Genomic DNA, 12786 nt, shown 5'->3' on the forward strand with positions numbered 1-12786 from the left:
ACTGGTTTTTTTTTTCTCTTTACATGCATGAATAATATAGTTCCTAAAGGACTGATGCTTTCTGTGTATGGTTTTTACTACCACTTTTGATGTTGGGATTAAGATACTTCTAAAATCCCTAATTTAAAAGAATAATGACACCAGTGCAATAAACATTATTTGTGAACAATTTGTAATTTCTCTATATGACAAAAAGTAAATACTGACTTGGTTGACAGTGCCCATTTTGCAGTCATTTTATTTCCTAGCTGAGTTGGGAGAAATACTTCAAGTTTTCATAGTTGAGAAGAAAATGCTTCAATATTTATTAAAAGAAAAGTTTGTGTTGGAGGAACTTTACAGAATCGCATTTCATATCACAGACCATCAATCCACTGTACAGATGTTAGAATATTTTATTGCCCTTCCCATTTAAAGAAGGACTTGAGAATGGTGTCACAAATCATATGTAGCTGAATAAACCATCAGTCCCCTCCCACATCATGCCTGTCAAAATTAGACTTAAATTTGTAACCATAACTCTTAGAAGATATTACAGAGAACAAAGTTCATTCTTGACAGGAATCTAAAATCTTTTATTATAATAGCTACTTGGTCTCTCTGGGCTGTTTACCATTATTGTACCCATACACTTAGATCACTTAAAGCTCCTCTACTCTGGGTTTTTTGTGTTGGTCAACACTGAAATATCCCTTGTTTAGATACTTATTCCTTGTCCAAAATTACAGTCTGGGTATGGGACCAGTAAGTGAAGATAGTTGCTTTAAGTCACAAGATCCCCAAACCTGAACAAATGTGTGTCTTTATCAAAGGTCTAGACCAGAGATGTCCAAAAGAACTTTTAGCAAAGATGAAAATGCTTTTCTATACTGTCCCATACAATAGCCATGAAACAGATGTGGCTATTATGAACTTGAAATGTGACTAGTGTAACTAAAGAACTAATTTTTAAATTTATTTAAATTTTAGAAGACTCATATAGTTAGTGACTACCACACAATCTAGAGCAGGACAATCTAGTCTCTAGAAAATAAAACCATGAAGTAGTCCAGTGGTTCCCTGTGATGGTTTGGTTCATATGTCAAATTGGCCAGGGGATGGTGCCCAATTGTTTGCCCAGAAGCACTGCCCTGATCATTATGGTGGAGACATTTCATGGACTTAAATCATCAGTAGGTAGACTGCATCTATGGCTGATTACATCTACAATCAAATGAGGAGATTGCCTTCAACAAAGACAGACATCCCATCCAAGAGTTGAAGGCTTTAAAAAGAGATTTTAGCAGTCAGAAGAGAGAATTTCCATCTCTACTTCAGCCAGCCAGCTACTCCTGGGGAATTCATTGAAAACCTTCATCAGAGTTCCTAGCTTGCAGCCTGCCCTACAGAATTCGAACTTCCCCATCCCCATGGTCTTGTGAGAGAAATCTTTTAAAAATCCCATACTATTTACAGATACCTCCTGTCAGTTCTGTTTCCCTGGAGAACCCTGACTAATGCATCCCCTTTTCAGGAATAAATGTAAATGTTATTACTGCATCAAAAGGCAATGCTGCACCAAAGCATTTACACTGACTTATTCATGTAACAAACATTTATGGAATATACCAGTAACTATGTTCCAGGTATCATGCTAAATGAGGAGCATTTAGGAACTCCATCAGGACCTCAGAAACTATTGAGAGACAAGGAGTAAGTAAATAAATCACAATATACTTTTACTTACTGTACAAGTCTGCCAAAGGGATGCCAATGCAAAATACCAGAAATCTGTTGGCTTTCATAAAGGATATTTATAAAGCTCACAGTTATGAGGCCATAAAGAGTACAACTCAAGGTTGCTTTCTCACTAAAGGCAATTGCCCCACATTGAAACAAAATGGTCACTGATCTCTGCCTGGTCTTTCCTTTCCCTCAGGGCTTCCAGTCCTCTCTCTTCAGTTTGGGGCTTTTCTCTCAGGGCTTCCTTTACTGGTCTCAGCTGTCTTCCCAAGGTCAGCTGTACGCTATCAGGCAAATTGTCCATCTCTCCCACAGGCCCCAAGATCAAACATGAGAGAGCTCTCTCTCTTATGTCTTTTTGAGTGAGTGTCCATTTAAATAAGCCCATTAATGGGGTGGGAACTCCACCTGAGTCCTGCCCTACTGAGGAGATCAAATCAAAACCTCTAAATTGATTTTATCAAATAAACTTAAATCCTTTGAATTCAATACAATCAAAGGGTATCACACCCAGAGGAATAGATTACTTTACAAAGATAATCTTCACTCATTCTCTTAGTTTCCCAACTGCTGTGAAAAATGCCACACAATGGTTGGCTTCAATGGGAATTTATTGGCTCATGGTTCCAGAGGCTGGCAGGCTTATTTCTTCCCAGACTGGTAGCATTCTGGCTGGCCAGAAAACCTTGGGTTTCTTCCCTTTTTTCTCACATAATAATGTCTTCTTCTTTCTCTTCCAGGTTCCTGCAGACTTCTAGCTTCCAGCTCCTCCCCTCGGCATTCTCTATGTTCAAATTTCTTCAGTTTATAAAGGACTCCAGGAATCTGATTAAGACGCTCCCTCATTCAAGAGGGCCACAACTTAACTAAAAATAACTTCTCTTTGGAGAAGCTAAAACTGTAATATTGTACTGCATAAAAATAGTAAAACCTCATGTAAAATATGAATATGGGTGATATTGCATATGTGACTGTTTTTACAAAATATAAGTACAAATATACTGGAGAGAACAAAAAAGAATAGCAGCTATGTATGGCAGGAGATGCTTAGAGATTGAGAGGTGATGAGTTCTGTTTGTTCATTATTATTGGAATAATGAAAGTGCTATAAGAAGACTGAAGTGATGAACGCAGAAATATGTGATTACACCAAATACCACTGATTGTACACATTGGAATAGATTTATGCTTTATTAATATATATCAATAAAACTGACTTGTTAAAAAAAAAAAAACTTCTCCAAAATGCTCTATTTACAATGGGTTTACACCCACAGGAATGGAATTAAGAACATGTTTTCCTACCTACCATACTTAATATTAGAAAGATGGGAATAAAAAATTGTGGAGACACAGCATATAAAATAACTTTCCTTAGGAATTAAAAAGGTTTCTTAAAGAGTTTATATTGAAGCTGAGGACATGATAGAATAGATTTTACCAAATAAACAGGGGAAGGAGGAGAAGAAAGTGAACAGATGTTCTAGAAAAGATGTCCTGAAAAAGCTTCGTGTGTCTAGGAAACAGCAAGCTATTTACATGTACTGTGTGGCAGCAGAGTATCTCATATGGTAAGTCAAGAGCTTGGATGTGTATAGTGTGGTACCCTACATGTCCCCTATAATTGTTCTACTTTATTGTAACTGTTTAATTTTTAAAATTCCACTTCATTAGATTTATACATTATTTGTGGCAAGACAATGTCTCTTATCCATCACTATATTCCATAGCATCTTGTAAGGAAGCAATAAATATTTGTTGTATGAATAAATGTTTCTGCCTCATGCCCTTTGGAACCACACCGCCTACTTGTTTTTCAAGTTACCTCCCTGGCTTCATGTTCCTCCTCTTCATGGACATTCAGGTAGCCAAACAGGTTTCTGTTTGATGGCACTACTCCGGGAGAGGCTTCATGACTGTGTTCACTGCATTTTACAAAGCTGGAAACCTTAATAGACAAATACATTTGTGGTGTTGGATTTGAATCACCCAGACAGAGATATTGAGAGGGGAAAGGAACTGAAATAACTCCCCTTCACCAACTCTATCTGTAGGGCACGCTATTAAAAGGAATAATAATAACTTTTAACAAGTGAAGACTGAGGTATAAAAAAGTAAAAGAGAAAAAAGAAAGGCACTCCAGGGTAAATATCTACTGTTTATGAATCTCAATATAGAGAAGCTAAATAGATTCCCTTGTCTCCCCCATTTCGTCCTTAGTCATGCACTTTATGTTTATATTCCTTCGTTATTTGATGAAGGCCCTAAATCTTCCTAGTAAGAAAAATAAGACCGCAATTCCATGCCTTTTATCATATTAAATTACTTGTCTTTGTGCAAAACAAACAAACAAAAAACAGGCAGAGTAATTACCGGAAATCCTGTTCCCCACGTGCCTCTCAAAATGTACGTTAAGTCTGGGCCTGGTTTGCATTTTCTATACTAAGGGACTACTCATTCTTAGTGGCAGCCAGGAATAAAGGGCTAAGAGCAGACAATCTTCTCCCTGTCACACCTCCCCCTCCACCCCACCAAGAGAAAGCAAAAGGAGGGAGAAAAGAAAAGGAAAACTGGCTAATTTGATTATCTATGCGCCGAAGCAAAAGGGATAAGTTAAGGACCTAAAATAATACTTTACTAAACCAGCTCCCCACCAGCCAGCAACCCTCGAGAGACCTCGCGTTTTAGCTCCCGGAAGCCCTGGTCTGGATCGAACTGCTTGGAACACGCCCCCGGGCGCGATAGGCTGGGCTGCGCTCTTTGGGACCGCCCCGCCTATACGGTCCGCGCGCCTCGGTAGCTGTGGCGTCTCTTGTCCCTTCTCGCGGCCCGTTCCCCTTTGCCTCCAGCCGCCTTCGGGCTGACGTGTCTGCAGTTTCTCAGCGGCTTGGCAGTCGGGCCGTGATGGCGGACGCCTGGGAAGAAATTAGGCGGTTGGCGGCTGACTTTCAGCGGGCGCAGTTCGCCGAGGCCACGCAGAGGTGCCCGACCCTTCCTTTCCAAAATAGGTTCTGGGCGGACACTCTTGAATCTGGGGCCTCAGCGCTGGACTCCCCTAACCTCTGTCGCCGTTCCCTTTTCTACCCTCTTGCCCAGCCTAGACCGCGATTCTGAATCCACTTCTCGGCGGGGAAATCCGCAGCCCACGCATCCCCGGAGCCTTCTATGCCACCTACGCCAGGTGTTGGCGTGCCCCGCCCCACCCCCAGCCGGATGGCCGAAGTCGGTGACTTCGTGCTGCCTCCATTGAGTGTCCCGCTTGTTTTTATTGCCAGTTGTACACTTCCTGAACTATACGTTTGCCGAAATACGGAATGAGCTTGAAAAAAGAGACTGGCCCCAAATACAGTACCTTGCAAATACCTTGTTGACTCTAAACTTTTTGCCTTTTTTTTCACAGTACCAGATATGCTAGGCCAGACCCACTACACCATCTGTCATTTTTAGGGACTCCGGGGCACTGACATTTCCCATAGACCCACTAGCCTTTGGAGAATATGTCCGGAGCCCGCTATTTTTTAATGCAACAGAACATACATTATATATATATAAAATATTGTTGATAGTGTCCTTTTAATCCATTGATATTTATTCTTTTTGGGGCTGGAGACCTTATTCCCTTGATGTTGTATTTTGTAGCACCGAGAGCAAAATAGGGTACCCTAAGTGCTGGGGTGACTTACAAAAGCGGTTTGGTTTTACTAGGCCAGATCCCTTGCTTATCTGCTGGCAAAGTGTATGAGTGAAGCAATTGTCTACGTAATTTAAATGGGAATTCTGTTTTTATTTAAAGTTAAGCTGGAAAATGAAGTGAAAATCGGGCTGGTTTTTTCCCTACCTAAATTATATGTCCTCAATTTTCTATTAAGATTTGAAGATTGAAAGCAGGCATAGAGGAGAGAATAAACTTTAAATCTCTAAAGGAATAGTTTGTACCTAAGTAAATGATTTAAGTGCATCGCAGCGTAATCCCAACAGTTGTTTTGTTTTAATTTATCGAATGTCATTGCTATACTAATGAAAGACACAGATTTTGTTATATGTGACTTAGTGACTGCTTATGCAACATTTTTAAAAAGTCAGTTTTTGTACATTCTGTTAATTTTACTGAGTACCAAGTGTAGCAAGTGCAGTTTTAAAACATAACTTCTCCTTTCCCCCAGGTTGTCAGAACGAAACTGCATTGAGATCGTAAATAAACTGATTGCTCAGAAGCAGTTAGAAGTAGTTCACACACTTGATGGGAAAGAATATATTACTCCAGCCCAAATTAGTAAAGAAATGAGAGATGAACTACATGTCCGTGGTGGTAAGGAATTCCTTAGTGGTTTCTTTTGTTTGTTTCTTTTCCCCTCTGCTTTTTCGGAAGGGAAAAAGAGAAAACCTTAAAACCATAACTAAATAATAAATTTCTTGGAACTTTAAAATATATTCTTTCATTGTTACTCTGGTAATCAGCTGATATATTTTACTATATTAGAGCAAAGCATGTTTAAGTTCATAACTTAAATGAACTTAAATGTTGTCACTTTACAAAATAGTATTTCATATTATTTTTAACTATATGTGAATTAACCATTTCTTTTCATAATTCATTAATATATGGCATATCTTTGAGTGGATACTTAGCTGTCTGTTGCTGGTTGGTAATTGTGAAGCGGGAAACATCTTGAAGGATTATAAATTTCTGAAAATCAGAATTGTATTACCATTCCCTTTTAAAAAAAAACAACTTACTTTTAAGTTAAATATTTCCAAAATTAGGAAACTCAATGCCATATGGTGCTATACCTGTCTTTTGAAATGCAATTATAAGCATACAGAAAACAAGTTGTGGTTTTACTTTTGGTGTTTTAAAATTTGAACAAACTACTGAACAGATTTGAACACTATTTGATTAAAATAGAAGCAACTATTTAATAACCCTTCATTAGATATAAATAGTATAAATGGTATTTTTATCTTCCTATATAGTGCTAGTAAAATATGAGCTGTATTTTGGTATACTTAGCAGATTTTCTTTTACTGATAGGTAGAAACTTACCTCCTGGTTTCTGAGATTTGAATGACCGCCATCTGAATTTAGTTATCAATATCTCTTTGGTTACAGTAGATAAATTCTACATTGTGAAGGAAGATAAATATCTTTCGTAAGGTCTGGCCAATATTATGTATCAGTTAATACTTTTAATTGGCCTGCTGTTATAAATAAAACTGAAAATAAGTTATTACCTATACCTTCCTATATTTTAACGCATGACTATTTTTTACTGAGCTAATGGGCTGCATTTGAAGACAGTAATTTTTGTGGCTTGTATTTCCTTTGTAGAAGAGAAACTATAATTATCCAAAAATTTTATCAGTTGGAATTTACAATTACAGACTACTGAGTGCTTAAATATAATTTTAAATAAGCAATTTATCTTTTCTTTAAAGGTCGTGTAAACATTGTTGATCTACAACAGGTAATTTTTTTAATTTATAAAATATTTTCATTATTCAGATGTTTGATATTATGAATTCCTTCAAATCCTTAAAAATGTTCATAATACTGGTAAAATATTTTGTATATAGTTTGTGAAGAAATAGATAACTGTCCCTGGCATATTGAAACAATTTAATAAGTTTTTATTTATTGAATTAATGTAATAAAGTTCTTATTTCTCAGTTAGTTTGCTTATTTTATTCTTTATCATATATACTCACAGTCATAATTTTATATAATTGCAATATTTATGTAATGTTACGTAATAGGAGAAGTCGTGTTTATATACTTTCATTATATGGAGGTAATAGAGAAATATTAAAAATTTTTCTAATATTAAGTGTACAAGAAGAATGGCTACTTTTATGTGAAACCGTGTCTGTTATATGAAAAAGTAATGTAATCCTTTGTGTACACATTCCTAGCAAGCAGAAGTATAATTATTAAGAACTGCAAGTAAATGTGCAGTAAGCCTCTAATTTTTTATTTAATGCTTTTATTATATTTCAAATCAATTTCAAGTTCATATCAAAGAGTATGTATAAATTCTAAAAATTATGGTTCTAAATGTGTAGCTTAGAACTTTAAAAACAATATGAACTTATGAGTAAAAGAATTTGTATATATTTTCCAGGTAATTAATGTGGACCTTACTCATATTGAAAATAGAATTGGAGACATTGTTAAGTCAGAGAAGCACGTTCAGCTAGTGTTGGGACAATTGATAGATGAGTAAGTATACCATGTAGGAGCTCTTTGTTGTTTTCTTCTTTTTTAAAATAGAGTTTATGTTTTACATGTAGGCTAATTTTGACTAGTAGGCACTTTGATTAGAACTCTTGTGCCAATTTTTATTGTAAGTATCATTACTGAAAAAGTAAGGATTTGTGTAGAATTTTTGGAAATAGTATAAACTTTGTTATTATTTCTATTATCTTAAAATAACAAGTAACATAATTTGTGCAATCTTTCTTATATTACCTTAACATTGAAAGGAAATTTGTACAGAAATATATTAATGAAAAATGACTGCAAAATACTTACTGTTAAAAAAAAACAAACTTAATGTTTATTGTTTGATTAACCTTACATTTGGTTACACTGGTGAGAAAAATAATTTTCTTATTAATGAATGGTGTTTACCTGTGCGTATCCTATTTATTTGGGAAAGATTAAAATAAATATCACTTTTGAGGTATACCTTATTGCAACACAGAAATTAGGCATAGAAAATAGATATAAAGAAAACCCGTTTTTCCTAATAGTTTTTTTTCTTGTTTTTGTTTTGTTTTTGTTTTTTAATTAGGAACTATTTGGATCGGTTAGCAGAAGAGGTAAATGATAAATTGCAAGAAAGTGGTCAGGTAACCATATCAGAGCTGTGTAAAACTTATGATCTTCCTGGAAACTTTCTGACACAGGTATTTTTCTTGCTATCATAATGTGTCTTTTAGAGAAATAAGCAAAGAATTTTAATAGGAGGAAAAAACTAGACTCTCTTACCATTAATTGATTCATTGCAAGTGTTTTAAAATTGATGCTGTAGCAATATTGTATTTGGGAGACTTCTTGTACCATTATGGCTATGAATAGACTATTTAAAAATTGTTACATGTTTTTTATATTTACATATAAAAATAATTACAATATAAGAGGAACTCAGAGACATCCTAAAAATAATTAGTGGACTCTAAGCTCTAGTGGTATCTTGATGTAATAGTAGGTATACCAAAAGTGCATGGGTTTGTACATATAATGTTTCTAATATCAGTTGTATAGAAACTTTAACCAGGATTTTACAGTTCTGATTGTCTCAGTGTATTTTGAGAAATAACTGGTGCAGATTATAATTTAGAGCAGTGTTCTTAACTAAGGCAATTTTGCCCTATATGGGACATTTGGCAATGTCTGGAGGCATTTTGTTTTGTCACAACTGCAAGGCGGGGGAGGTGCTACTGGCTTCTTGTGGGTAGAGGCCAGGGATGCTACTAAATATCCTACAATGTGCAGAATATCTCTTACAACAAATTATTATCTGGCCCAGAATGTTAGAAGTGTCAAGGCTGAGAAACCCTGATTTTGAGTTTTTCTTTGGACTGTCACTTTTTTCTTCTTATAGAATATTATACTGTCAAGTGTAATAGGAAGAAGAACCAAGGAATTTTGCCTATTCTTTTAACTTCAGGTGCTTGTGCCAGTACTCAAATCAAATATCTTGATTTATGGTGTAGTAATAATGTTGCCCAAAAATAGAAGCTATTTCCTTGAGGTTGGTGTTCTTTTTAAAGTAAATTAACATTTTAGGACTTTAGAAGTCCATTTGGTACAGTGGAAAGGCATGGACTTTGATGTTAAGTATACCTTGATTTGAATTCTCTCTATACCACTTCCTAGTTATTTGATCTTAAAAATGATTATTTTATCTATTTTGTGCTTTAGGTTACATACCTGTAAAATGGAAATAATTATGTCCTTTTTATAGGCTTCAGAAAGTTAAAAATATAGTATATCTAGAGAAGTGTCTGGCCCGAAGAAGGAACTCAATGAATGATGGTTGTTTGGTTTTCTAATTACTAAAACAAGAGAAAAGCCAAATGTGTTTATTGGTATATTTCACTTTAAGGAAATCCGGGCTATATTAGCCAGAGGGGTGCTGATGCAAAGTTCCAGAACTCTGTTGGTTTTTATAAAGTATTTATTTGGGGTAGAAGCTTACAGTTACAAGGCTCTAAAAAAGTCCAACTCAAAGTACCATGAGAGATACTTTCTCACCCAAAGTCTGTTGCCATGTGTTGAAGCAAGATGGTGGGTGTCATCTCTGAGGGTTCAGACCTTCCTTTTCCCTCTTAAAGCCCCCTGGGTCTAGTTTCTTCCTATCTCAGCTGTAGGCTGGCAAAGGCTAGTTTGTCAGAGCTTCTCTTCACAAGGTCAGCTGTAAGCTATCAGGCTCTTTTCCTGTCCAGCATCAAAACAATAAGTTTTGTCCTCTGCTGTGTCTTTTTCTGTGTTTTCCTGTATATCTTCTCTATGTGTCTACTTCCGTGTGAGTCTTTTTTATCAGCCTATCAACGTGGCTGGGGGTTAATGCTGAGTTGTACTCTAATGATGGTTAGATGGTTGCATCAAAATCATGGTTGCATCAAAGCTGGAATCCTAACATAATTTAATCAGATGTCTCAGCTGAATCTAGTATAATCAAAAGGTTATCATGCCCAGAGGAAAAGACCAGTTTACAAGCATAATCTATATCTCTTTTTGGAATTCATAAATAACATCAAATTGCCACATGGGGTTATAAAATTTATCAAACCATATTTGCATGAGATTAATTTATAATTCAAATGGATTGTCTCACTCATTTTAGGCGCATTATCCCCCTAATCACATTAAAAATACCAATTACATTATAGATCTTGTGTTTTATATAACATTTCAGTTCTATTTTATGTGAGCAAATACATTTACATGTCAATCATAGCACTAATATGCTTTTGTAGCACTCTTTAAAATGATCAGATCAGATCCATATGATTTCTAAAACGGTGCTTTTGTGAATACATTTTGGAAATAAGTATATGAAATATATATTCCAGTTCCAATTTTTCTGAATATTACAGGCAGTTACATTTTATAAAGACAGATTATTCTGAAAGCCTATTAAGAATTAGTTTGAGGGAAGTGAATGTGGTTCAAGCAATTGGGCTCCCATGTACCATATGGGAGGTCCAGGTTTCTATTCCCGGGGCCTCCTGGTGAAGGCAAGCTGGCCCGCGCCAGGAGCTCCCCACATGGAGTGCTGGCCCACGTGGCAAGTTGACCTGAGTGGGGAGCAAGATGATGCAACAAAAAGAGAGACAATAAGAGATGCAGCAGACCAGGGAGCTGAGGTTGGTACAAGAGATTGAGCGCCTCTGATATTTCCTAGGTTGCAGGTAATCTTGGGACAGAATTTATTTGTTTCTATTAGTGTTGAAAGCTCTGGATAATGTCTTCTCCAAAACTCATACGTGTGTTTTAGCTGTGTATTTGTTGGGAGCTGCCTAAATCTAGAAAGTTGGTCATGCAGTCATTTTTATTTTATATTGGGAAGAGCCCTTTGAATGTCTCAACCATTTGACTGAATCATTTCTTAGTTCTGCCGTGAAGTAAAAAGTTTCTTAGATCCTGAGTCTTCATGTTTTGCTTACATGTATGTAGAATTTATGCTTGCTGACATTTTTCAGTCATAGGATTGATGCAACATCAGCATGCAGAATAATTTTAGCATTACTCTGCAAAAGCATATGTGTAATTTTATTCTTTCAAATTTAATAAAATTTTACATGTTTATCCTCAGGCACTAACTCAGCGACTAGGTAAAATTATCAATGGACACATTGATCTCGATAACAGAGGAGTAATTTTTACCGAAGCTTTTGTAGCTCGACACAAAGCACGCATCCGTGGACTATTCAGTGCTATTACCCGGTAAGCATGTTTTTGAAGTATATATATTTTTATATTTCTTCAGTTGTGGTTTGCAGGTTTTTTTTCCTAAGCAAAATCTCATTCAGTTCCCCAGTTTTTAACCATGTATATAAGGTAAACTTCTGTGAAATGGGAGTGGGGATTCCAGAATCCTTGAATCTAGCCTAACTCTGCTATTCCATTCCCTTCACCTACCTATCTTCCTCACCCTTACGGCCCCGGATGCACTTCTTCAGAACAAACTTTAAAAACTGTAGTCCAGGTCAGTATGTAATGTCACCCTGGAATCATGGAAAGAATTTGGGTCATATCTCTGTTACATAGTAACCACGTGACCTTGATAAGGTAGATTGTCCACTTATCTTCTTTGGGCCTCAGATTCTTCTGAAAAACGATTCAATGGACTTGATGATTTTACCAAATGGCATTCTAAAACTTGAATGAATAACCATGTTACTTTTAAAATTACTTTAACTTTGCTAAAATAAGTTTCTGAAATTTTGGATCCATGTGACAAACTCCAGTGTAGAATTCAGAAAACCTACATTCTCAGTTATATCGTTGTTCCTGTATCATTACAGTAGCTTTGTGTCTCATCAGCATTGAAATGTGTCCAAATTTTTCCCATCTTAAACTTTCCTGAACATATTCCACTCTGTCACTCTATTTGTTCCCTTTCTCAGCAGTTAACCTTCTCAAGAGTTGGTGTCCAAATCACCATCTCAGTTTTGCCTTCTGACAATTTTCAGCTCATCTATCTGGCTTCTACCACTGACATAGCAATGATGATGTCAATTACATTAAATCTAATAGATACTTTCTGTCTTTTCACTTGAACTTGAAATAGCATTTAACTCCAATTATACCTTCCTTCTGAAAATGCTCTTCTTTCTTTCTTTCTTTTTAACACCACACTTTACTGATTTCTCTTTATTTCTTTGGCTACAACTTCCAAGTCACCTATTCTGGCTCTTTCTCCCTTCCCTGGTCTTTAAAGTTTTGTTTCAGACCATCTTTCTTCTCAGTCCTATACTGTCTTCCTAGATGATTTCAGCTTTCTTTTAAGTTTCTTTTAAGATGCCAGACTACATGGCATCGCTACTTAAATATTT

At 36.0% G+C, this 12786-nt stretch overlaps 1 protein-coding gene and 1 long non-coding RNA gene across 2 annotated transcripts in view; one reads left to right on the forward strand and one right to left on the reverse strand.

Annotated features, from left to right (window-relative positions):
* Positions 1–2296: 2296 nt before the first annotated feature.
* LOC111763408 (uncharacterized) lies at positions 2297–4447 on the reverse strand. Its single transcript, XR_002796286.2, has 3 exons — positions 4399–4447; positions 3548–3670; positions 2297–2506 (listed from the first exon to the last, which is right to left on the reverse strand). It is a non-coding gene; the product is annotated as an uncharacterized lncRNA (long non-coding RNA).
* Positions 4448–4490: 43 nt separating this feature from the next.
* UFL1 (UFM1 specific ligase 1) overlaps positions 4491–12786 on the forward strand; it is a 30790-nt gene continuing 22494 nt past the window's right edge. The window contains exons 1-6 of the mRNA XM_058307164.2: positions 4491–4703; positions 5886–6031; positions 7159–7187; positions 7842–7939; positions 8514–8628; positions 11544–11674. Of these exons, the coding sequence (XP_058163147.1) occupies positions 4627–4703; positions 5886–6031; positions 7159–7187; positions 7842–7939; positions 8514–8628; positions 11544–11674 (596 nt within the window). The 5' untranslated portion in view covers positions 4491–4626. The remainder of the gene's footprint in view (positions 4704–5885; positions 6032–7158; positions 7188–7841; positions 7940–8513; positions 8629–11543; positions 11675–12786) is intronic.

The sequence above is a fragment of the Dasypus novemcinctus genome, chromosome 11, assembly GCF_030445035.2.
Source record: "Dasypus novemcinctus isolate mDasNov1 chromosome 11, mDasNov1.1.hap2, whole genome shotgun sequence".
Lineage (NCBI taxonomy): Eukaryota > Metazoa > Chordata > Mammalia > Cingulata > Dasypodidae > Dasypus > Dasypus novemcinctus.